General features: G+C 41.8%; 2 protein-coding genes across 6 annotated transcripts in view; one reads left to right on the top strand and one right to left on the bottom strand.

Annotated features, from left to right (window-relative positions):
* Window positions 1-14,182, top strand: part of LOC150048413 (testis expressed protein 56-like) — a 34,165-nt gene extending 19,983 nt beyond the window's left edge. The window contains exons 4-5 of the mRNA XM_090356398.1: window positions 6,910-7,009; window positions 13,900-14,182. Of these exons, the coding sequence (XP_090212524.1) occupies window positions 6,910-7,005 (96 nt within the window). The 3' untranslated portion in view covers window positions 7,006-7,009; window positions 13,900-14,182. The remainder of the gene's footprint in view (window positions 1-6,909; window positions 7,010-13,899) is intronic.
* Eci2 (enoyl-CoA delta isomerase 2) lies at window positions 14-20,293 on the bottom strand. 5 transcript variants are annotated; one of them, XM_090356393.1, is made up of 10 exons: window positions 20,194-20,293; window positions 17,978-18,122; window positions 14,744-14,842; window positions 14,106-14,294; window positions 11,568-11,637; window positions 9,940-10,030; window positions 9,162-9,282; window positions 3,424-3,513; window positions 1,139-1,282; window positions 14-331 (listed from the first exon to the last, which is right to left on the bottom strand). In XM_090356393.1, the coding sequence occupies exons 1-10, from the start codon at window positions 20,235-20,237 to the stop codon at window positions 176-178; spliced, it is 1,149 nt and encodes a 382-aa protein (XP_090212519.1). In that variant the 5' UTR covers window positions 20,238-20,293; the 3' UTR covers window positions 14-175. The 5 variants fall into 5 exon arrangements, with proteins under 5 accessions (XP_090212519.1, XP_090212523.1, XP_090212522.1 ...); XM_090356397.1 differs by having other exon boundaries at window positions 17,978-18,112; window positions 20,194-20,284; XM_090356396.1 differs by lacking the exon at window positions 20,194-20,293 and adding an exon at window positions 19,858-19,877.
* Between the last annotated feature and the right edge of the window lie 1,864 nt (window positions 20,294-22,157).

Raw genomic sequence — 22,157 nt, 5'->3', positions numbered from 1 at the left:
ATTTCTAAAGAGCTTCCTTTACCAGAGGTTTTATTTTTCATTAAAGGTGTAAGGGTAACAGTTCTAATGTAATGATTTTAGCATAATGACTATGTTAGCAATGAAAAAAAAGGCACAAGGAGGTTAATTTAGATCAAGTACTAGAAATCAAAACTCCTAGCATATCTAGTAGCCATCAAAGTTTTGCTTTCCTGGATAAGAAGTTCATGACTGCATTCATGCACTCATCGGACAGCCATCTTCCCTGGAGGGTAGTACATTCTTCAGCATTAACGGCATGCAGCTTTTCTTTTTCATTAGATCTAATTAACTCTTTGGAAATTCTCATGGCCTGATAGAACAAAACCAACAATATAGTTAAAGCGGAATTATTTTGGGTTGATTCTAGTCATTCAAGTATCAGTTAACTAATCCTGGTAAGTCTTAAACACTTGTGCCATACAGGAGAATGCTTCCCAACTTGTAATACACATACAAATCACCTCAATAGGTATGGGATAGGTCTGTCACTATTCACACTTCTAAAAAGCCCAAAAGATCAAGACCAAATTTTCAAGTTCCAAGACCACATATGAATAACAAGAATAAAAAAGCAATCAATCCTTAACAATCACATATAAAACAAAGGAGCTATGCAGTAAGATTCCTAATGAATATTCAACCTATCTGGATTTTCACCTGTATTCTAGCCACCCCTCCGCCATTCCCCTTGGAACCAGGACTTGAACTCAGGGTCGGAAGCTTTCACTCAAAAGCTAGCACTCTACTAGCTGAGCCACACTTTCAGCCCTTCCCCCATATTCTAAAATAAAACTTCTCAGTAAATTCTCCCCATCCTCCTCTTCAAGTTATGCCCAAAGGAACTGCCCCCTTCCTTGTCCTTATGTTATAGAAACGTCTATTGAATAAATTTTGTTTAAAAATCAGTGCTTCTAACACTATTTCAATCTGAAATTGAGATGTGTTTGAAGCCAAATAGGTCTTGTCATTTTAAGCAAAGCATTCACCTAAGGCAAAGAAACTTCTCCCTTAGGGAATTAAGTTCCATGGTTGTTATAAGAAAACAGTGAGGGAGAGAGGGAGAGGGAAAAGGAGACAGAGAGGAAGACACAGAGACACACACACAGAGAATACTAACATTTGGAGGGAGTTTTGCATATGCTTTCAGCCTGGTCCAAACTTCTTTCTGGAAAGTGCTTTCAGGAAAAACTTCAGTTACAAGACCTTGGGCACATGCCTCTCTTGCTGTTAACTTCTTCCCAAAAATAAGCATCTCGACTGCCTGAAATGAAAAGAAAGGTTGAGTTGCTAGCTCAGTAAAACCAGGCTTCAGCTCATATGAGCACTGACTGCTTTTAGGAGCCACAGATCTGTGGGTGGGCTGTGGGGCTGTGGGTGTTTCACAGTACGGGTGAAGCTGATAGCTTCACAGTTTGCAAAACAGGCTACTATCACTGTAGGCTTCAATCTTTAAAGTAGATCCAGGAGGATATTTGTTGGAGAGGCAAGAATAGGAATCTCCAGACAAAATCACGAAGCCACGCCTGAAATCACAGAAGCCATGGTTTTCTGTTTGCCTTATGAACTGATTATAACAGAAAACATTTTAGGGACGGGAAAAGCTGGAAGTAGTGCTGTAGCTCAAGTGGTAGAACACTGGCCTTGAGGAAAGCTGAAGAATAGTGCTCAGGCTCTGAGTTCAGTCCCCAGGACTGGTAAAAACAAAACAAAACAAAACAAACAAAAAACAAAACAAAACAAGCAAAAAAAAACCCCATTTTAAACAAGGAAGAAAAATCATCATCAGTGTCAACTTTTAGAGCAACAAAGTTTTATTGCCTGATGTTTTCCCCAGTGGTCTAGTTCTGAGAGTGTTCTTGACCTGCATAGACATTCAATTTTACTTTAAAATAGTCATTTATTTATGTACCTGTAATGGAGCTTGAACTCATGGCCTGGGTACTATCCTTTAGCTTTTTGCTCAAGGCAGGCTCTCTACCCGCCTTGAAGGGCAACTCTACACCTAGCCTTTTGGTGCTTAACTGCAAATAAGAGTCTCACAGACTTTTCTCCCTGCACTGGCTTCTTAACTCAATCCTCCTGAGTAGCTAGATTACAGGGATGAGCCACAGGTACCTGGCTTAGTTTTATATTTCTAATCTGAGGCCACTGAATGGAAGTTCTTTCTACTTTTACAATGTCTCTTCCAGAAGAATAAACTCTATTGCAAATGTTCTAAGTCTTATGAGTTGCTTCTGCTCTACTTTTCAAAATGCAATCTTGAGCTGGGCATGGTGGCTCACACCTGCAATCCTTAGCTACTCAGAAGGCTCAGATCTAAGTATCATGGTTCAAAGCCATGCCGGGTACTAAAGTCCATGAGACTCTTATCTCCAATTAACCACTAGAAAACCGGAAGTGGTGCTGTGGCTCCAGGAGTAGGGCGGTAGCCTTGAGCTGAGTAGCTCAGGGACAGTGCTCAGGCCCAGAGCTCAATTCCTACAACCGACAAAAAAATGAATAAACAGAAGAACGCAACCTTGAATAACACGATAGCACAATGAGAGTGTAAAAGTCTGAACTGGAGGTATGGCATCCTAGCTATTCAGGATGCTGAAATCTGAAGATTCTGCTTCAAAGTCAGTCTGAGCAGATAAATTGAAGACATTTAACCAGAAAACAGCCAGAAGTGTGGGCACAGCTCAAGTAATAGGTAAGGCACTGGTCTGGAGATAAAAAGGCACACCAAGAGTGTGAGGTACTGAGTTCAAGCCCCAGTACCAGCATGTACACATGGACATGGACACACACACACACACACACACACACACACACACACACCCCTCTTGTATCTTCCTTTTCCTTGCTCTGAGATACTAAAGAGAATATTTGCTAAGCATTTCCTTTGGGCTCCACTTCTCTTGTTGTTATCTATACCACTGGAGAATATGACCAAAACAGAGATAGACCTGAGAAACCAGTGGGCCACTGTAGGGGTGCCTATGACATACTGGCAAATTGAGCTGACAAAAAGGCTGATGGAATGGGGAGAGGCAGCAAGTAAGCTCTACCTACATGGTCACATGACTAAAATGTCAGGTGGTCTCATTCTCAGTGGAAGCTGCTTGTCCATGAGGTAATGATGAGTTCCCAAGCCCAGCATCAACTCTTGCCACACAGCTGTGGCATTCGTGTGCCAACAGTAGCCAACTGGCAGAGAGAAGAGAGTTCCCCACACTAAGCCCCACAAAGAGAATTTCAGCTTCTCACACCAGATCCTTCCCCTGATTTCTCCAAGTTGCAGCCAGTGATTCAGCATCTATAACTTTTGCTTATCTTAGGAAAGGAAAGGAGAAAAGGCCAGGATTATTTTAGGAAGAGAGATTACACATTTCATTTTATTTTTAAGCTTCTCAAAGTTACCTTGGCAGGGCCCATTATCTTTGGAAAAGTGTATGAAGAGCATGCCTCTGCAGTCTGACCCAGGTGGCTAAATGGAGTATGAAAGGTTGCCTGTTAGGGATGAGGGAAGAGTTGAACATCAGTTTTCACATGTGGTTTTGAAAAAATCACCATTTGATAGACTGGGAGTGTGGCCTAGTGGTAGAGTGCTTGCCTAGCATGCACAAAGACCAAGGTTCAATTCCTTGGTACCACATACATTGAAAAAGCTGGAAATGGTAATATGGTTCAAGTGGTAGAGCTCTAGCCGTGAGACAGTTCAATGATAGTGCTCGTGCCCTGAGTTCAAGCCCCAGGAGCGACAAAAAAAAAATATATCACCATTTGATTATTTCACAATTCTGGTTTTCTTTTCCTTCCCTTCCTCGTTCTTTCTCTTTCTCCTTTTTTTCCTTCTCCTTTTTCTTTCCCTTTCTCCCTCTCTTCTTTTTTGTTTGCGTGCCAGGACTGGGGTTTTCTTGCTCATGTGGGACACTCTACCAATTGAGCCATGCCTCTACTTCTGGCTTCTTGCTGATTAAGTATAGCCAGAATCTACCGGACTGTCTGCCTAGGTTGGCGCCAAACTGTGATCCTCAGCTTTTGGCTCCTTGAGGATCTCACTGTGTAGTCTAAATTAGCTTAGAAATGTATTACAGGCTGGACTCAAACTCACAATCCTGACTCCCCCTCCCGAGTGCTGGGATTACAGGCATATACCACAATACCCAGTTCTTTGTGTGTGTTTATATCTGCATGCGTGCACCAGTCCTGAGGCTTGAACTCAGGGTGCTTTTTTGCTCAAAGCTAGCACTCTGCCACTTGAGCCACAGCTCCACTTCCAACCTCCTGTAGTTAATAGAATTAATAGAGCTATACTATCACTGGGACAGAAAACATCACCTGCCCACAAAGTTCCTGTATACCGCTCTGTCATTAGTCTGGTCTTCCTCCCATCTCCATGCAATCTAGGGACTAATGTGTCCCTAGAGTTTTGCCTTTTCTAGAATATAACAAAATAGAATCCTTAATTTTGAAACCCTATTTCTGGCTTTGCCACTTAACAAAAGCCTTCCGAGAGTTACTATGCTGTTGCATCCTAACAGCCCTTTTCATTGCTGCATAATAACCCTTATAAGGATGCATCCTAATTTGTTTCTCCATTTGCCATTTAATGTCACCACTGTTGCTTCCACTGGTTTGGCTATTATGACTAAAGTGATTTAAAAGTATAATCGGTTTTATTTAACATGAACAATTCCTGTTTTGTCAATCACACCTCAATGATGCTGAAAAAAAGTCTAGTTCTTTTTCTGATTAATTCTAATGCAAAGAAGTGGTTATCTTTGTGTACAGGATATCGGGTGAACCAAAGTTCTCGGTTCTCATGGATAAATAGCTGGCAGCAGAACTGCTGGTTGTGAGAAAAGTGTAACTCAAAGAAAAAGCTGTAGGATTCTCTCCTAAAGTGGGTGCACCATTGTAACAGTCCAGCAGTGAACATTTCATGACAAACTCAACTATGGTTACTACGTGCCTTTTCTTTTTTCTTTTTTGGTCCATCTGAACTCAAGGCCTGGGTGCTGCCCCTGAGCACTTTTGCTTCAGGCCAGTGCTCTATCACTTTAAGCTATGGCCCCACTTCTGGGTTTTGAGTGGTTAACTGCAGACTGGAGTCTCATGGGGACTTTTCTGCCCATCACGATCCTCAGATCTCAGCCTCCTGAGTAGCTAAGATTACAGGCATGAGTCACTGGCACCTGGCTACTATGTCTTATTAGTTGCACATTTATTTTTTTGGTGGTACTAGGGATTGAATTTAAGGCCACATTCTTGCAAGGCAGGCATTCTGCCACTTGATCAGTGCTCTTAGACTCTTCCTTTTATGTCTTTATAACTTCAATCATATGAACAGGGGTTTAGAGCTGTCTGATGATTTTACTCTATTCTTTATACTTATAATTAACATATCTTTTCATGAACTCATTAGCCACATCTATTTCTTCTTCAGTGAAGAACTGTTGAAATATATTTCTCACTAATTTTAAAGTTAGATTCTTTGCTTTTTCAATTTTGAATTGTAAGAGTTCTTTATACATTTAGGTTTTAACTGTTTTTTTTCCTTTTATTTGTCATTCAAGTTACTTTCCTCTTTCTTTTTGCCATTCCTAGGGCTTGAACTCAGGGCCTGGGCACTGTTCTTGGGCATTCTCAAGGCTAGCACTTAAGCTACAGCACCACTTCTGGCTTTTTCTGAGTACATGATACTGAGGAATCCAACTGAGGGCTTTGTGTGTGCTAGGCAGGCACTCTACCACTAGGCTGTGCTCCTGGCCTCAAGTTATTTTTCTGTGGTTTATCATCCCATTTTTTTTTTTTTTTTTAAGATCTCTATCCTTATGGTTTATAGAGCCACTATCTTTCTTCTGTGGGAAATTTATCCCACTTCAGTCATTTTTATATTGATAATTTAATACATTACATATATACTTTATTTAGCCAGATTAGCTTTTGTTATGAGTTGAAACTTGTTTTCTCTATTTTGAATTTGTCTTGATTTTGCTCTAGAGATCTTTTGATTGGCTTTGTATACCAGAATCATTTCCAATATCATTTATCTACTTTTAGTTTGTGTATTTCCCTTTTTTTTTTTTTGAATCCAGGGCCTGGCCCTGTAGCCTTTTCACTCAAGCTGCCATTCCAGTCACAGCTCTCCTTCTTTTGGGAGGCTGCTTGGAGGTCAGAGCCTTACAAACTTTCCTGCCTGGGCTACCTTAAAAACATAACCTAATTATGCAGCCTCTGGAGTATTTAGGATTATAGCCTTGAACTACCAGTGCTCATCTATTGTGTTTCTTAATTTATTTATAAAACATAAAAGGATATTTACAGTTCATTTATTTTTTATTTTTTGTCAGTCCTGGGCTTGAGCTCAGGGCCTGAGCACTGTCCTTGGACTTTCTCAAGGCTAGAGCTCTACCACTTGAGCCTCAGCACCACTTACAGCTTTTTTTCTATGTATGTGGTGCTGAGGAATCGAACCTGGGTCTTTGTGCATGCTAGGCAAGCACTCTACCACTAGGCCAAACTCCTGGCTCTTAGAATTCATTTCTTATCAGCATCTTTAATGCACATTTGTTGGAGATATAAAGTTATAGTGTATGTATTATGAGAACAAAATACAAAGTAAGCCAGGTGCAGTGGCTCACACCTGTAATCCTAGCAACTCAGGAGAGATCTGAGGATCTCGGTGCAAAGCCAGCCCGGGCACTAAAGAACTTGAGACACTTATCTCTAATTAACTACTAGAAAACAGGAAGTGGGGCTGGGGTTCTAGGAGTAGTAGGGCAGCAGTCTTGGGCTGAAGAGCTCAGGGCCCAGAGTTCAAGCCCCATGATCCACAATATAAAGAAATAAACAAAATAAAATGTTCTCATGAGCACTGTTTTTCTTCTATTTCTCCAAAAGAAATCTTTCCAAATTGGGAAGACAGAACCAAAAGAAGAGGACCAGAAAACTCGTCGAAAAACAAAGAAATACCCAACCACACCTAAGGAACAGTGAACAGGTATAGTCAAACTTGATACAGAGCTGTCATTACAATGCTTTTGTTCAGAAATCAACTCGTGGATGTAGTAAATGGTTTAGGGTCTGGCATTATTGCTTGGAGAATTACTTTGAGAGAATTTTCTACCCACTAGGTGCCAGTTTCCTCATCTGTAGAACTGTCTGAGAGTCTCTGCCTCATAGTGTGCCTTATAGAAAGATGTAGTGGGTAGGGATATTAATGGAGTATTAAAGACATGAAAAAAAGTTTTATGATTTTAATGATTTTTTGTGCCACTATTGGGGCTTGTGTTCAAGGCCTGATGACTGTCCCTGAACTTTTTTGCACAAGGCTACCTAAGCCACAGCTCCAGTTCTGATTTTTTGGTAGTTGGAAAAAAGAGTCTCATAGACATTATTGTCTGGGCTGGCTTTAAACCACAGTCCTCCGATCTCAGCCTCCTGAGTAGCTAGGATTACAACAGTGAACCACTGATCCTGGCTTATTTTATGATTTTTAAAGCCACAGAAAAGGTGCCATTTGCTGGCAGAGGGGCAAAGAGACATTGTTAAACAATGCTCATAATAAAGATTGGATGGCATGTACTAATTAGTATTTTGGGTCTACGGGTTAAATACAAACCCAACATTTAATATATGATATTTGCTCACAGTGTTGATAATGACAGCTCCTGGGACTCTCCTCAGTGGTAGAAAGTGGCTGTTTTTCACAGTAGGTAAGAACTCTACCTCAACACAAACAAACGTCACTTAAAGAATCTGCCGGCCTTAAAGTTATACAGTAAATGTTCTAAGGTCAAAGTTTTAAAACAAATGTTCATCCCATGTTTGTTTAAAGTGACAAAAACTAGAAACAGCCTAGGGTTTCAGCAGTCAAGAACTACTTAAACCAGATAACTGACATCAATCAGATACCATTACTGGTTATCTCTGTATAAGGAATATTTTACTTTAGCATGTACAACATGATAAGATACACATATCATACAATGAATGCTTTAGTAGAAAAAATGAATATCCATATCTCACATAATTAAAATCCCCTTAAAGGCAAGGCATTAGAAATCTACCAATTTAGCAAAACTCCTGCATGTAATCAACTGTCATTAATTCCAGTCGCTCATGGAGCTTTCCTTCGTATGTATCTGCTCCGTGTCCTTTGATCTTCATCTATACCATAGATAGACTGATAGGTTGAGTGATTGCAGGTACTTGCAATTCCTTTTGTTTTCTACTGGCTTTGTTAGTTAATTGGAAATTAATCTCAAGATTTATTTGCCCTAGCTAGCTCTGAACCACAATCTTCAAATTTCAGCCTCTTGATTAGCCTGGCTCTAGGGAGTGATGTTTAGCTTAATTTATTTCTTCTTTGTGCTTTTTCATATTTTTCAAAACATTATTTTCAGCCATAACAAACACACACTGTGATAAGAATAAAAATTCAGGGGCCAAGAGGTTGGCCTAGTGGTAGAGTATTTGCCTAGCATGCATGGAGCCCTGGGTTTGATTCCTTAGTTCCACATGCACAGAAAAGGCTGGGAGTGGTGCTGTGGCTCAAGTGGTAGAGTGCTAGCCTTGAAAAAGCCCAAGCACAGTGCCCAGGCACTGAGTCAAGCCCCAGGATTGGCAAAAAAAAAAAAAAAAGAATAAAACTTACTTAGGAGCTTTTGTTGTTTTTATCTGCAAAGGAGAGAAATTAAAGTGGTAGAGTGATGGTAGTGTGATGGTCACATCCTAAATTTTCAATGTTCGAGGACATACTTAGAAAAAGAGGGATTATCTACTTGAGTATGAACTGCAGAGATGTTACTTCTTGCTCTCCTATGAGGGAAAGCTTTCAAGTTTCTCCCGTGTACTTGAATAGCATGAAAACTGAGTATTGTACAATCTGATTAGAATACTGAACCATCATAGTTGGAACAAAATTTATAACAAATTAGTATTTAGAAAATTCAAGTCAATGATTGATGGAGAGAAAAAAGCATAACCCTTCAAGTTAGTTGAATTCTTTGGGGAAAAAAAATCTAGGTATAGTGTATTCTACCATAAGCTATATGAAACATACTTAGTATTAACAACAATCCCGAAGAATCCAAAGGATCTCATTTTCAGTACGTTTGCCTGGCTTCCCGTGTTTCTGGGAGCTGACTTACCCGATCGGATGCATACACAGCATCAAACAGCCCAAGAAGGGTGACAGGAATTCCCACAGCTGGACCATTTACCACTGCAACCAGAGGCTTAGGGAAATCTATAAAACAGTCTACAAATTCCCTACAGAAATGAAGATAGGAAAGCATTTAATGTTCTAAAGCAACAACTCCTAAGGTATAGGCAAGACAGTCTGAGATGAAGACTCTGACCAGCACTGCCTTTCTGCCTGGTCACATCTACTCTTCTGCCCCAGGACATCCCTATACAAAGCACCTGGTGATAGCAGCAAATCCTACAGGCTGAGCCTGGCTGTACATAGCTATGGTCTAGGAGATTGAGGTGGATGCCTGAGTGCATGCAGGAATCTCACAACCCAGGGGGGCTCAGAGATGGTGGAATCAATCAGACAGGAAGAGTAATGCCTTCATACTGCTTTCTGTGGCTCTCTGTATGACTTCAAGTCTCTTATAACCAGTATTCATTGAAGTCATCCATTCACCTGACCAGGTGACAATCTGTTAAAGTTTTCTGCCCCAGCATGGGAAAACCTTAGAACGCTAGCTTACCTTTTACCTTCTAGTCAGTTTGACAAACAGTGGCAAATGTCAAATAGAATGAATGCCTGCATACTCATGGGCAGGATGGAGACAGAGGCCTGCCCAAAGTCACAATGAGTTGAACTGACACAAAGAAGAGGGCATTTTATTTTTGCTCAACTGATTATTGCTTTGACATATAAGGAGGAGTCCTCAGGGTTCAGGCAAATGTCTCTCTTACCTCAGTAAGAGAGCTACCTCCTCTATTCCACCTGGGGGGATCTTGGTGAAGTTAGTTAAATCATTTCCACTGCTATAGTAGTCCCCATTTCCTGGAAACAATAAAAATGACAGATTTAGTATGCATTCAATGTATGCATTCAGTCTAGAATTAATGGAGAATCAGTGAAATGCCTGGTTTTGTGCTAGTCACTGAAAATATATCAGGATAGCTGTGGTCCTTATCTTCAATGAAGACTAGTGAAGTAGTAGAATTTATCTTATCACTGAAAATACTGGGGGAAGACTGTACTATATGTATCCATGACAAAATTTATAACATAAATTTTGGGCCAGGAGCATAGCCTAGTTGGTAGAGTGCTTGCCTAGCATGCACAAAACCCCAGGTTCCATTCCCTGGTAATACATACACAGAAAAAGCTGGAAGTGGTGCTTTGGCTCAAGTGGCAGCCTGGAGAAAGACCAAGGACAGTACCCAGGCCCTGAGTTCAAGCCCCAGGACTGGCAAACAAAATTAGGAATGATAGCAACAACATTAAAAATTAAAAATTAACAATATAATATAATACATTAAACATGTGTGAATTATTAACTTATGTAGTTTTTTTTAAAATTTAGTGGTTTTGGCTATGAGTAACTGATACCTAGGGAAGGAACAGTCAGATAAGCAGGGCTACCATTTATAATATCTGCATCATCCCAGAACATCCCCAGAGTTCTCCTTGAGGCAAGTGATTCTACCTGCCCAAAGGCAATCACTTTCCAACTTCCATCATCACAGAATAGGACTTCTGCCTAACACTGTAGAGATTCATATGCATTGATTTATACAACATACATTCTCTTCTGTGTTTTAGTGATTTTGCTAGACTGAGGGTTCCACCTCAACACTTGCAACACACTGTGTTGCTGAACTGTGTCTTACCGATCTATCCATGACCTTGTGTGTATCTCTTATGCTTTGTTTTTCACTGCTGAGGACTATTTGTTGTATGAAGAATCACTTAGTTTATCCATTTGCTTTTGACTCATAAGTAGGGTTGTTTTTTTTTTTTTAAATTTCCAGTCCTGTGACTTGAACTCAGTGCCTGGCCATTGTCCTTGGGTTTTCTCAAGGCTAGTACTCTACCATTTGAGCCACAGTACCACTTCCGGCTTTTTCTGTGTATGTGATACCGACCAATCGAACCCAGGGTTTCATGCGTGCTAAGCAAGCATTTTACCACTGGGCCACATTCCTAGTCCTCGTAAGTAGTTTTATGTTCTGGCTACCATGACTTAACCACCATGATTGTCCTGGTATAAACCATACTGGGAGACATTTCACCTTGTCCTGTGTCTATCATACTACTATGTATGTATAAAATTACAGTGCTGTAGTACTGAAAAAATACCTTGAGCTTTCATTCAGTTCTCTAGCAAGTAAGACCCTCCCCAAACAGAAATTTAAATACAAGAACCTCATACTCTAAAATCTGTCCTCTGAGAGGACACCACAGGATTTTCTTTGGAGCCTTTATTTTTAGTCTTGCTGCTTTCCTTTCATTTTCAAATAAACTTGCTCCATTTGTTTTCCAAAAGAGAAAGCAAGAAAGAAATTGAAATAAGAAGTCTGAGAAAATGTCTTACCTGTTACAACAGTGATGGCTGAGTTATCTTTGCTTGCAGCTTTAAGTGCAAGTATAATTGCTTGATACATCTACGTGAATGGAAAGGCAAACAATGAGGAAAAAACAGCAATTAATTCATTGCATCAGTCTGCAAGCCTGTTCCCAGAACAACCCAAACATGTATACTGGTTGCATGTGTGTGTATGTGTGTGTGTGTGTGTGTGTGTGTGTGTGTGTATGTGTGTGAAAGTCTCCTGAGGTGCTGATATTTGTCTAGACCAGGTGAGATGGTGAGATGGTAGCTGGCCAGAGGAAACATTCTGGAAGATGCATCTCAGTTGTCACTTCAAGAAACAGCAAGTGTCGCAGGCAGTCGGGGACATGTTAACAAATGCTAAAAGGCTGGGATTTTTGAGCTGCTAGAATGAGATTCTGGGGTAGTGGTCTCAAAGTTTTACATCAGTAACATTTCTGAAATATTACTAGTATATGTTGCTTGTATGTGTTGCTGTGCTTTACTGTGGGAAAGAATGACAGAGGACAGATATTCACAGATCTAAAGACACAGACATATTAAGGGAGAGATTTTTACATAATGCACAATTAAAGATATAATTGTGTTCTCCTAGGGAGGGTGGAGAAAGCAGTTCTATTATTATTGGAATGCCAATGAAGTAATGTGATAAGGTGCCTTTCTATAGCCAGGATTAGGAGAGGGATACATCTGGGTTTCAGTTTGTTGTTTTCTTTTCTCTTATCAGGATAATGTAAAGAGGGATTACAGTTACATTCATCAGGGGCATTACTTCTCTCACACTGATATCCTTTTCTATGTTTTTGTCCTGATTTCGCTCCCCCCACCCCCTCAGTTACTACTTAATCTGTCTATTTTATTATTAACCGATGGTAATGAGCTCTGTAGAAATGAGAGCTGCCTCTGTAGAGATAGTATAGAAACAAATTAGACACCTGTAATAAGGAACTATCATTGCCATGGTTACAGAGACATGAGGAAGGTAAACAGAAATCAAACTGTTGGAATTAAATGGCACATGCCCGATTTTATAAAATTCTCACTTAAGAATACATCGTGCTAATACCCTGTACCCTCTGTACTATGATGTGTCTTAAAAATCCAATGAATACCCAGAAACGGAGGGACAGAGGGTTAACCGATAGAGCAATGAACGGTACTCACTGGACAACATGTTAAAAATGTATTATATAACTTATGGGTGGGGATGGGAGAGGAAAACTCAGAGAGAGTGAGGAAGGGGTGACACTATCCAAAAAGAAAGGTATTCATTACCTGTAACTGTAATCTCTCTATACATCATCTTTATAATCACAATAAAAAATTAAAATATACAAAAAAATCAAAACAGCCAGGCACTGGTGGCTCATGCCTGTAATCCTAGATACTCAGGAAGCTGAAATCTAAGGATGGCAGTTCATAGCCAGCCTGGGCAGGAAAGGCTGCGAGACTCCAGTTAACCACCAGAAAACCAGAAGTGGAGATGTGGTTCAAAGTGGTAGAGCACGCTCCTTGAGCAAAAGAGCTCTGGAACAGTGCCCACAACCGACAAAAAAACCCAGACCAACACATACACACACACCGAAGAAAACCCCACAGTAATTACAGACCTCTCAAATTTGACTCCTACTTTATCTCCAAGCACCTGATGGATTTCCTGTAATTTATTTCAGAGGAAAGGGTCTAAAATAGCTATCTAGTTATCATTCTAGGTCAAAGGCAGATGCAAAACTCTTGGAAGCTTTTTTCCAAGAAAATCTGGGATATATTCTAATTTTTATATTTTTTAAATTGAAAATTTTGTTATAAAGGTGGGTTATTATTATAATAAAGGGCAGTAACAATCTTTGAGACACTTAAATTATCCAGCAAAAAACCAGAAGTGGAAATATGACTCAGGTGGTAGAGAGCCAGCTGTGATTCAGTGTACACACACACACACTACTAGTATGTATTCATTACACAGGAGGGGATTTCATTGTAAAGTTTTCCTACATGTGTGCATTTAGTCTCCCCTCTCTATTGCTCTCCCTTCCTTCCTTCCTAAAACAGCAGGTTTCACTGAACTATCGTCATATGTATAAACCATCTCCTTCAGTCATATTTGGATTGTGCTATTGGAGGTGAAGTCTCTCTCTTCTCCCTCTGCTGTGTGATGTAAAGATCCACAAGAGCAGAAAAGACATTTATATGACATGAAGACATTCATGGCAACATTATACTTAAGTCTAACCTTAGAGGGCTTCTCTGTGCATTCTCTGATAACCACGTGTATTTCACTTGTCCTGATTTAAATGACTTGTGTTTCTATTCACAGGAAAGTCACTGTGCTTTCTGGATGCGTAGATCCTACTTCAGACAAATTCTAAGCAAAGATTTCATAGTTCGGAATGTTCTCTTGTACAAATCAAATCAGAAAAACCACACAAAAAAAGCATAACTAATGTAGAAACTGCAATGTTTTGAGTGAAACAAACAGAAGAAAATTGGAACCAGAAGCATTTCCAGGAGCAGTGGTCTTACCTCAGTGGTGATGGCATTTTTCTGGGTAGGACGATTAAACATGATTTTTGTGATGCCATCTTCAGAGGTCACAACCACATCATCAGATCCAGGAGTCTTCTGTTTGGCTCCAGATTCTATCTGGCTAGAGGACTCAGATGGAGGACTCAAACTGGACACTAAATCCACGTAATTCTGCCTGGCAGTTTCCTGAAGAGTAAATGACAAATAACTTAGCTATAGTCAAGGAATAAATGAGGATCATGCATGCTAATAAATAGCACTTAGCAGTAGATAAAAGAACTTAGACCTTGATCAATAAAATCACATTAAGGTTTCAACAGGGCTGGGTATGGTGGCTCCCACCTATAATCTCAGCCCTGGAGCGGTGGAGGCAGGAAGATTAGAGTAGGAGCCTAGTTTCAGATACATAGGAATACTTATGGGCAGGAATAGGAGGAAACACTGGGGAAAGCAAGGGAAGGGGTAACACCATCCCAAAAGAAATGTACTCACCACTTATAAAACAGTATCCTCTCTGTATAACATCTCGATAATAACAATAAAATTATATTAAAAAAGGATTTCAAAGACACTTTGAAACGCCAAGCTTCTTCAGAAATCCAGCAAATACAAGCAGAGTAAAAAAGTAAATTCACCTTGGGTAGACTGCCGAGGGCATTCCACGCATCCCATTTGGCCTTGTTAACAAAATCCAACATACCAGGTTTGGGTGTACTACAAGGTCCTTCAGTAGCCTGTGAAGAGAATAAAGGTGATTTAGTGGTCAAATGTTTACACAAACCTGTAAACCAAAGCCTCAAATGTTTAACAATCATAAAGTTCAAAGCTAGCAAGAATACCTCTTGCAAATCTTTTCACAGGGTATACAAAATAATCTGGAGTTTTTTCTTACCTACACTTCTGCTGAGAACACAGAAATAAGGGGGAATGAACGAGTAGAGAGGCAAAAGGTATCACTGTCTACCCATTCCTAAAGTGACAAGTGCCTATGAATGCAAATAATGCAAGAGAAAAACTTTGAGAAATTACTTTCTAAAAAAAAATCTAATAGATCAGCCAGTGCCTGTGGCTCACACCTGTAATTTGAGTTATTCAGAAGGCTGAGATCTGAGAGTTGTGGTTCAAAACCAGGCTGGGCAGATACATTTGTGAGATTCTCCTCTCCAATTAACTGGTAAAAGGCCAGAAGTAGACTTGTGGCTCAAGTGAAAATGCCAGCCTTGAGTGCACAAACTAAGAGTGCAAGGCCTTGAGTGCAAGCCCCAATACTAGCATACACATACACACCATCCACAAAAATATGTAATAGCTTATTAATTTTGCTGATGACCACATTTTTCACGAATGATCAACACACACATATTTTCAAAAGGAACTCAACATTTGAAAACCCACAGGACATTCTGCAATATCCTGCCCCCAAGCTGTGCTGAAGATTCACACAAGAGACAAGTACTTCACTACTGAGCTACATAAATTAAAAGCCTGTGGACAGATTTTTAAAAATATGACTAATTCAGTGAACCCAGCATTGTAGCTAGTAGAGATAAAGTGTGAGCTGTCAGAACCGTAGGCTCTCAGGAAACGATTGAAGAGCATACCAAAAGAAAGTGAAAACTAAATTTTATTTGTTTGAGGTTGGATGCAATGGGGGTGTCTTGAGATGAATAAAATGTCCTATTCAGCTATCTTTTAGAATTGGCAATTTAAAACTTCATTGTAAAATTTCTATAATTTAGTAATGTAGTTAGCTACAAGAGGAAAGAGTCTTTGAAAATCAAAGATCGTAAAGGTGGCCTTGAATTAAATAGGCCTTAAAACAGTCAAGTTGCAAGAGTTAGCCATCTGTGAAGTTGGAGGGAACATACTTCACAAGATAAAGGGTTTGCTTTATTTAGTTGCTTTCACTTCTGATACCAATTGCAAGGAAGAGGAAAGGGCAGTTCCCAACACCACCCTCAGGCTTAATAATTGGCAAGAAAGGCTCACAGAGTCCACTGTAAGCTGTTTCATGAGTATGATTCAAGGGAGGGGGCAGTGTTTATTCTTTAACTCTATTGGGAAAGACTCATAACCTTGACATAGCTGACTGGTTACAAACAACACAGAGGATAGTTACAAATAAAATCAACAAGCAAATAATCCCAGAAAATATCAATACAGAATGGTGATTGGTTACAAGACAGAAAAATTTCCATTTGACAGATTGTTTTTTCTTACGATGTAAGTTCTTGATAACTTATGAAATGGTCAAATTTGGCATTGTTTTGATTTTGAATTTCCTTCCTTCCCTTTATTTTGTGCCCTTTTGTGTCTCCCTCCCTCCCTTCTTTCCTTCTTTCCTTCTAAGTACTGGGGCTTAAACTCAGGGCCTTTCACTTTTTCTTGGCTTTTCCACTCAAGACTGGTGCTCTACCACGTGAGCACTTCCATTTGTTACTTTTTGCTGGTTAATTAAAGATAAAAGTCTCATAGACTGTTTTGTCCAGACTGGCTTTGAATCATTCCTCAGATCTCAACCTCCTGAGTAGGTATGATTATATGTGTGAGTCACTAGAATCTAGCATTCATGTGTTTTTTTAGTGAATGTCAAACATCCCAATATCATGCTATTTCACTCCTACACGCTCAGCATACATTTCAAAATACAGCACTTTTGGGCTAAGAGTATGGCCTAATGGTAGAGTACTCACATAGCGTGCCCTAAGCCTACCAAATACACGGAAAAAGTCAGAAGTGGTGCCATGGCTCAAGTGGTAAAGCGCTAGCCTTGAGAGAGATCAAGGACAGTGCCCAGGCCCTGAGTTCAAGGCCCAGGACTGGTAAAAAACAAAAACAAAAACAGCACTTTTCATGTAACTATGCCACAATAACAACGATTCCTAGGTAACTTCTTTGAAAATTCAGTCCCTATTCAAATCTCCCCAACTGTTTCAAAATACCCTTAAATCAGTTTTTTCCTTTACTCTGGAGTAATCTTAAGTGGTTGTTTTGGGCCACAATAGTTTTTCAAGACATAGCAAACCACAACAAACAAAAGAAAGTAGACCTCACATGCACATGCTTCACAGGAAAGGCAGAAATATTAAATATTAAAGTTCAATTTTAGTAGCCATGCAATGTATCTGTTTCAGAAATCATCAGTTCAAAATGTCTCTAAAGAATGTCAAGTACGGGCTGGGAGTTTGGCCTACTGGTAGAGTGCTTGTCTAGCATGCACGAAGACCGAGGTTCAATTCCTCAGTACCACGTACATAGAAAAAAATCCAGGCGTGGTGCTGTGGCTCAAGCAGCAGAGCTCTGGCCTTGAGAGAAAGTCCAAGGACAGTGCTCAGGCCTTCAGCCCAAGCCCAGGACTGGCGGCAAAAAAAAAAATGTCAATTACATTTGTCAGGCAGATGGTGCATTACTTCTCAAACACTGATACCCCTTCTCATGTTTTTGTCCTGTTTCCTTCCCCTCACACCCTCCCAATCATCTTGTTTCCCTCCTTCCCTATTTCAAATAAACATATATACAATATACCAGTTAACAAAGTCAGATACAGTAACATGAGATTAATCATAAGGGCAAAAGAAGAGAAATAACATAGTACATTAAGAACAACAATCACAAAAGATCAAACTCTTGTTTCATTATCCCGACAATATTAAAAAAAAAAAAAGGAATGTCAGATTGGGGCTGGGATTTTGGCCTAATGATAGAATGCTTGCCTAGTATGCACCAAGATCCAGCCACATTCGATTCCTCAGTACCACATAACAGTAAAAGCTCAAGTGGCTCAAGTAGAAGAGTCTTGAGAAAGTCCAGACTTTCAAGTTCAAGCTCCAGGACAAAAAAAAAAAAAAAGTCAGATTATAGGCAGTTACCTGTTTGTACAGGGCATAGAGTTTTAGCTTTACTTCGTTTCCTGGATCCTTCTTCAAGAGCTTCACCTGATTCATTGCATTTTCAAAGTCCTTCTGACTGGCGCCCATGATTCTGCTCAGGTGTAGCTGAACAACCTGCGGAAGACTACAAAGTATACCAAGTTCTATTTCTTACCTTACATGTCTACAGCCTGATTTTCTTCTTTTTGGGGGGAGGGGGAGGGGAATGGAGGAGAGTAGTTGAGGGGTCCTTTAGCTTTTTCACTCAAGGCTGGAATTTTACTATTTGAACCACAGCTCCAGTTCTGGCTTTTTGATGGTTAGAGATAAGTCTCAAGGTCTTTTCTGCTTCAACTGATTTTGAATTTCTATTCTCAGATCTCAGCCTTCTGAGTAGCTAGGATTATAAGCAGGAGCTACCAGCACTCAACAACATAGCCCAGAACCAAAATTCGATGTTTACTGAGAAATATGTTCTCTATACTGGTTGTAGCAAGCTAGAAGCAAATGAGCCCTAGATAAGAAATCTGTTCAGAAGCTTACTGTAGTAATATTTCAATCATAGAAAAAGCTACATCCAAGAAATATTGGTAAGCAATTCAAAATGAAAATGGCCAAGTACAAGTTTTCTATAAGTGCAAATCAAGGGCATGAAAGGAGCTGGGGAAGGGAACAAGATACACAGAATTTAATCTTGAATCTCAGTGTCCTGAAATAGCCATTGATTATGGAACAAAGTTTATTATTCTTGCCCTACAGTTGCAAAACACCTGTACACACACACACACACACACCCCACACTGAAGGATGGAAGGAGGGGAGAGTGGATGAAGATATAAGAAACAGTTTGAGGGGCTCAACTGCAAAGGAGGGAGTCTACCTGGTTGGAAGATAGTGGTGAGGGCTCAGGCAGGCCTACTTTCACCGCAGGCAAGATGATTAAATAGCCAGACAGGCGCCCTGGAGAAAAAGGAAGCAATGCCAGGTGATAAGCAAAATTAGCTAGGGAATAGTAGGTGGCCCACTTCAGGGGAAGAACACTGAGACCACAGGCAAAAAAAAGGGGGGGGGATGACTTAATGACAAAATCAAGAGCATTAAGTGTAATTAAGAGTGAAAGTATCAGTCAGTTACCGATAAAAACACAGACCTATCACCTTGCCCTGCGCTTAACTTCCATATGGTATAATAAACCCTACACTTGAATCTTGAAAAATTAGTATGTAATTCAATAAAAATCCACTCACGGTATGATGTATTTTTCCCCCCCAAAAAAGAAATAAGCATTTTACTTAAATTTGGCACAGGAAAACTTCCAAGTAAAAAAGAAAGGATGCTGGGCGCTGGTAGCTCGTGCCTGTAATAGTAGTTAATCAGAAGGTGAAGAGCTGTAAGGACGGAGGTTCCAAACTAGCCCAAGAAGCAAAGACAACGAGGTTCTTAGCTCTAATTAACCAGCAAAAAGCCCGAAGTGGAGCTGCGGCTTGAGTAAAAACACTGAAAGGACCAATGTTCAAGGGACAAAAGTTCAAAGCCCCAATATGTGCATGCGCGCTCACACGCACAAACACACACGCGCGCGCGCGCGCGCACACACACACACACACACACACAATGCAAAACGAGTTCACAAAAGGTCTAAATTTGCAACTCTTGATAAAATGGGGTGCAAGCTTTTTATTTCGAAATGAAGTTGTTTCTGGCCCCCTCCCTCCCCCGAGGAGGGGGTTGTTTTTGTTTTAAGTAAATACAATCCCTCCGAATGTTTTAGGTCGCTACCCTGTCGGGGCTTTGGAGCGCGTCCTTCCACTCCGCGTTGCAAGACCCCAATCAGCAAGAAAACAGCTCTAAGTCCACGCGCGCCAGCCAGCAACACCCACCCGCCTGCTGGTTTTCCACAGCGCCCAGCAAAGCCGCAGAATATCCTTGAAGGCCCTCCGGGCTTGCATAACGTCCTTGCGCCCGGGAAAGTACCCAAGTGAGGCGCGGAGGCGCGGGGCGGCGGGGTGCGGGCGGGGCGGCGCAGGCCGGTCCGCGCTCGGACGCGCCGGGCACGGCTCTCCCAGGCCCCGAGGAGGACGCGCCAGTGCCGGCACTAACGAGGAAATCCTGCTACAGACTGAGCGGGACCCACGGGCGACAAACCCCCGCCCCAGAAGGGCGCCAGCGGCGTCCGGCGGTGACCTTGGGCTGGGGAGCCAGGGCTCCTAACTCACCTCAAATACTGAGGACGCCCCAGACTCCGAATCATCAACGCCATCGCTAGTCGCGGCCCAGCAGCAATCGGGGGCGGGGCCTGGACTTGAGGGTGGGATCGAGTCCGGCTTGGGTATGGACGAGAGCCCTGGTGTGGGCGGGGAGAGGGGCGGGGCCTGAGCTTGACAGACACCGGAGGTTGGGCCGCAGCCTGGACCCGCAGTGGGCGGGGCCTGGATGCAAGACCTGGGTGGGCGAGGCCAGAGGCGGGTCTGAACTCGGGAGTGGCGGGGGGCAGAGTGAGGGCGGGGCTTGGGGCGGGGCTTAGACTAGGAGTGGGCGGGGCTGGATCGCGAGTACTGGGTGTAGGCGGGAACAAAGTGAAGGGAGTCTGGAGTGGATGGGGCGCCGGGAAGGGAGTCGCCCAGGGGCTGGGAGCCTGGGTTGTGGTTTATCACCCTTCGCCGCCCTTGCGGTGAATGGGGGCCGAAATGTGGAAGGAAAAACCCACTGTTCCGGGGTGCGGCCGCTGCGGCCCTCGGGGTCCGGCGGAGCCTGGGAGGGATCATTTCACCTTATGGGTGTAGCCGTGAGTTTAGGCTCGCGACCCCAGCTGTAGAATAAAGCTGAAGGTGGAGGGCGCGAGGTTAAACATAACCAAGTGAAGCACCTCGCAGTCCTGGAAGGATTGCCTGAGGATCAGGAATCGCTCGGGACTGTCTTTGGGTGTGTCTGTCTGTCTGTCCAGATTGCTGCCCTTGAGCTTCTTTGCTCCAAGCTGGCTCTCTATCACTTGAGCCACAGCTCCATTTCCAGCTTTTTGGTGATTACTTGGTGATAAGAGTGTCTAACTCGGTCTGGCTTCGAACCACAATCCTCAAATTCAGCTTCCTGAGTAGCCAGGATTACAGGCTTGTGCCTGTAATCAACATTTTTATGTCAACTCACCATCCCTGGGTAGTTTTGCGCCTCACCGAATTATTTAAAGCGTTTCTTCTCAGAGCCGGGCATCTGTGGTTCACACCTGTAATCCTGGCTACTCAGAAGGCTGAAATCTGAGGATCAGGGTTCGAAGCCAGCCTGGATAGGAAGTCCGTGAGACTCATACCTCCAATTAACCACAAAAAGCTGGACATGGAGTTCTGATTCAAACGGTACAGTGCTATCTTTAAGGAAAAGAGCCCGGGGACGGCGCCTGGGTCTGGAGTTCAAGCCTCAGTAACCAGCACCCCGCCCCCCAATATATCCTCTCTGAAGAAATACACTCCCCCACCCGCAAGAAAACAGTCACTGGGGCGGCTGTAGTAGGAGGATTACTAATTCCAGGCCAGCCAAACAGTGAGACTTGCAAACAGCAACGAAATCACTACTACACTCTTACACTTTGTGCTTAAGGTTCAGTACCCATATATGCTTAAGTTTTTCGTGTTCTTCAAAAAATATATATATAGCTGACTAAAATGTGGTAGATTTCCCTTGCCTTCTGAACAAGTTCAGACTTCTTATTCTGGCAGTTAAGAACTCCAAAATTTGGCCCTCTCCTGCCTGCTCTGTTTATAACACCATGCTTGAAATTTCTGTTTCAGATGAGCTTGAGTGTCTCTGGTTCTTTGTTTGCTTAGTCCAAACACTAGGATGGACATCCAGGAAGACTTGACCTAACGGTTGGATCCATTTGGTCCTCCTGAGATGGGCCTTGTCTCCCAGGCTTGTCTTTATCCTCTCTGTATGTCACTGTGTTCACATCTAACAATTTATCACACATTCTGGGAAAAGCTACATGTATTAACTCCAGTTCTTGCATCCTGACACATTTTTTTTTCTTTCTTTCTTTCTTTTTTTTTTTTTTTTGCCAGTCCTGGGCTTGGGCTCAGGGCTTGAGCACTGTCCTTGGACTTTCTCAAGGCTAGCACTCTACCACTTGAGCCTCAGCACCACTTCCAGCTTTTTGCTATGTTATATGGGGTCCCGAGGAATCGAACCC

This window comes from Megascapheus bottae, chromosome 22 (assembly GCF_031878675.1).
Source record: "Megascapheus bottae isolate mThoBot1 chromosome 22, mThoBot2.hap1, whole genome shotgun sequence".
Lineage (NCBI taxonomy): Eukaryota > Metazoa > Chordata > Mammalia > Rodentia > Geomyidae > Megascapheus > Megascapheus bottae.
The sequence above is the reverse complement of the archived record's forward strand: the minus strand, read 5'-3'. Positions and strand labels throughout refer to the sequence as shown.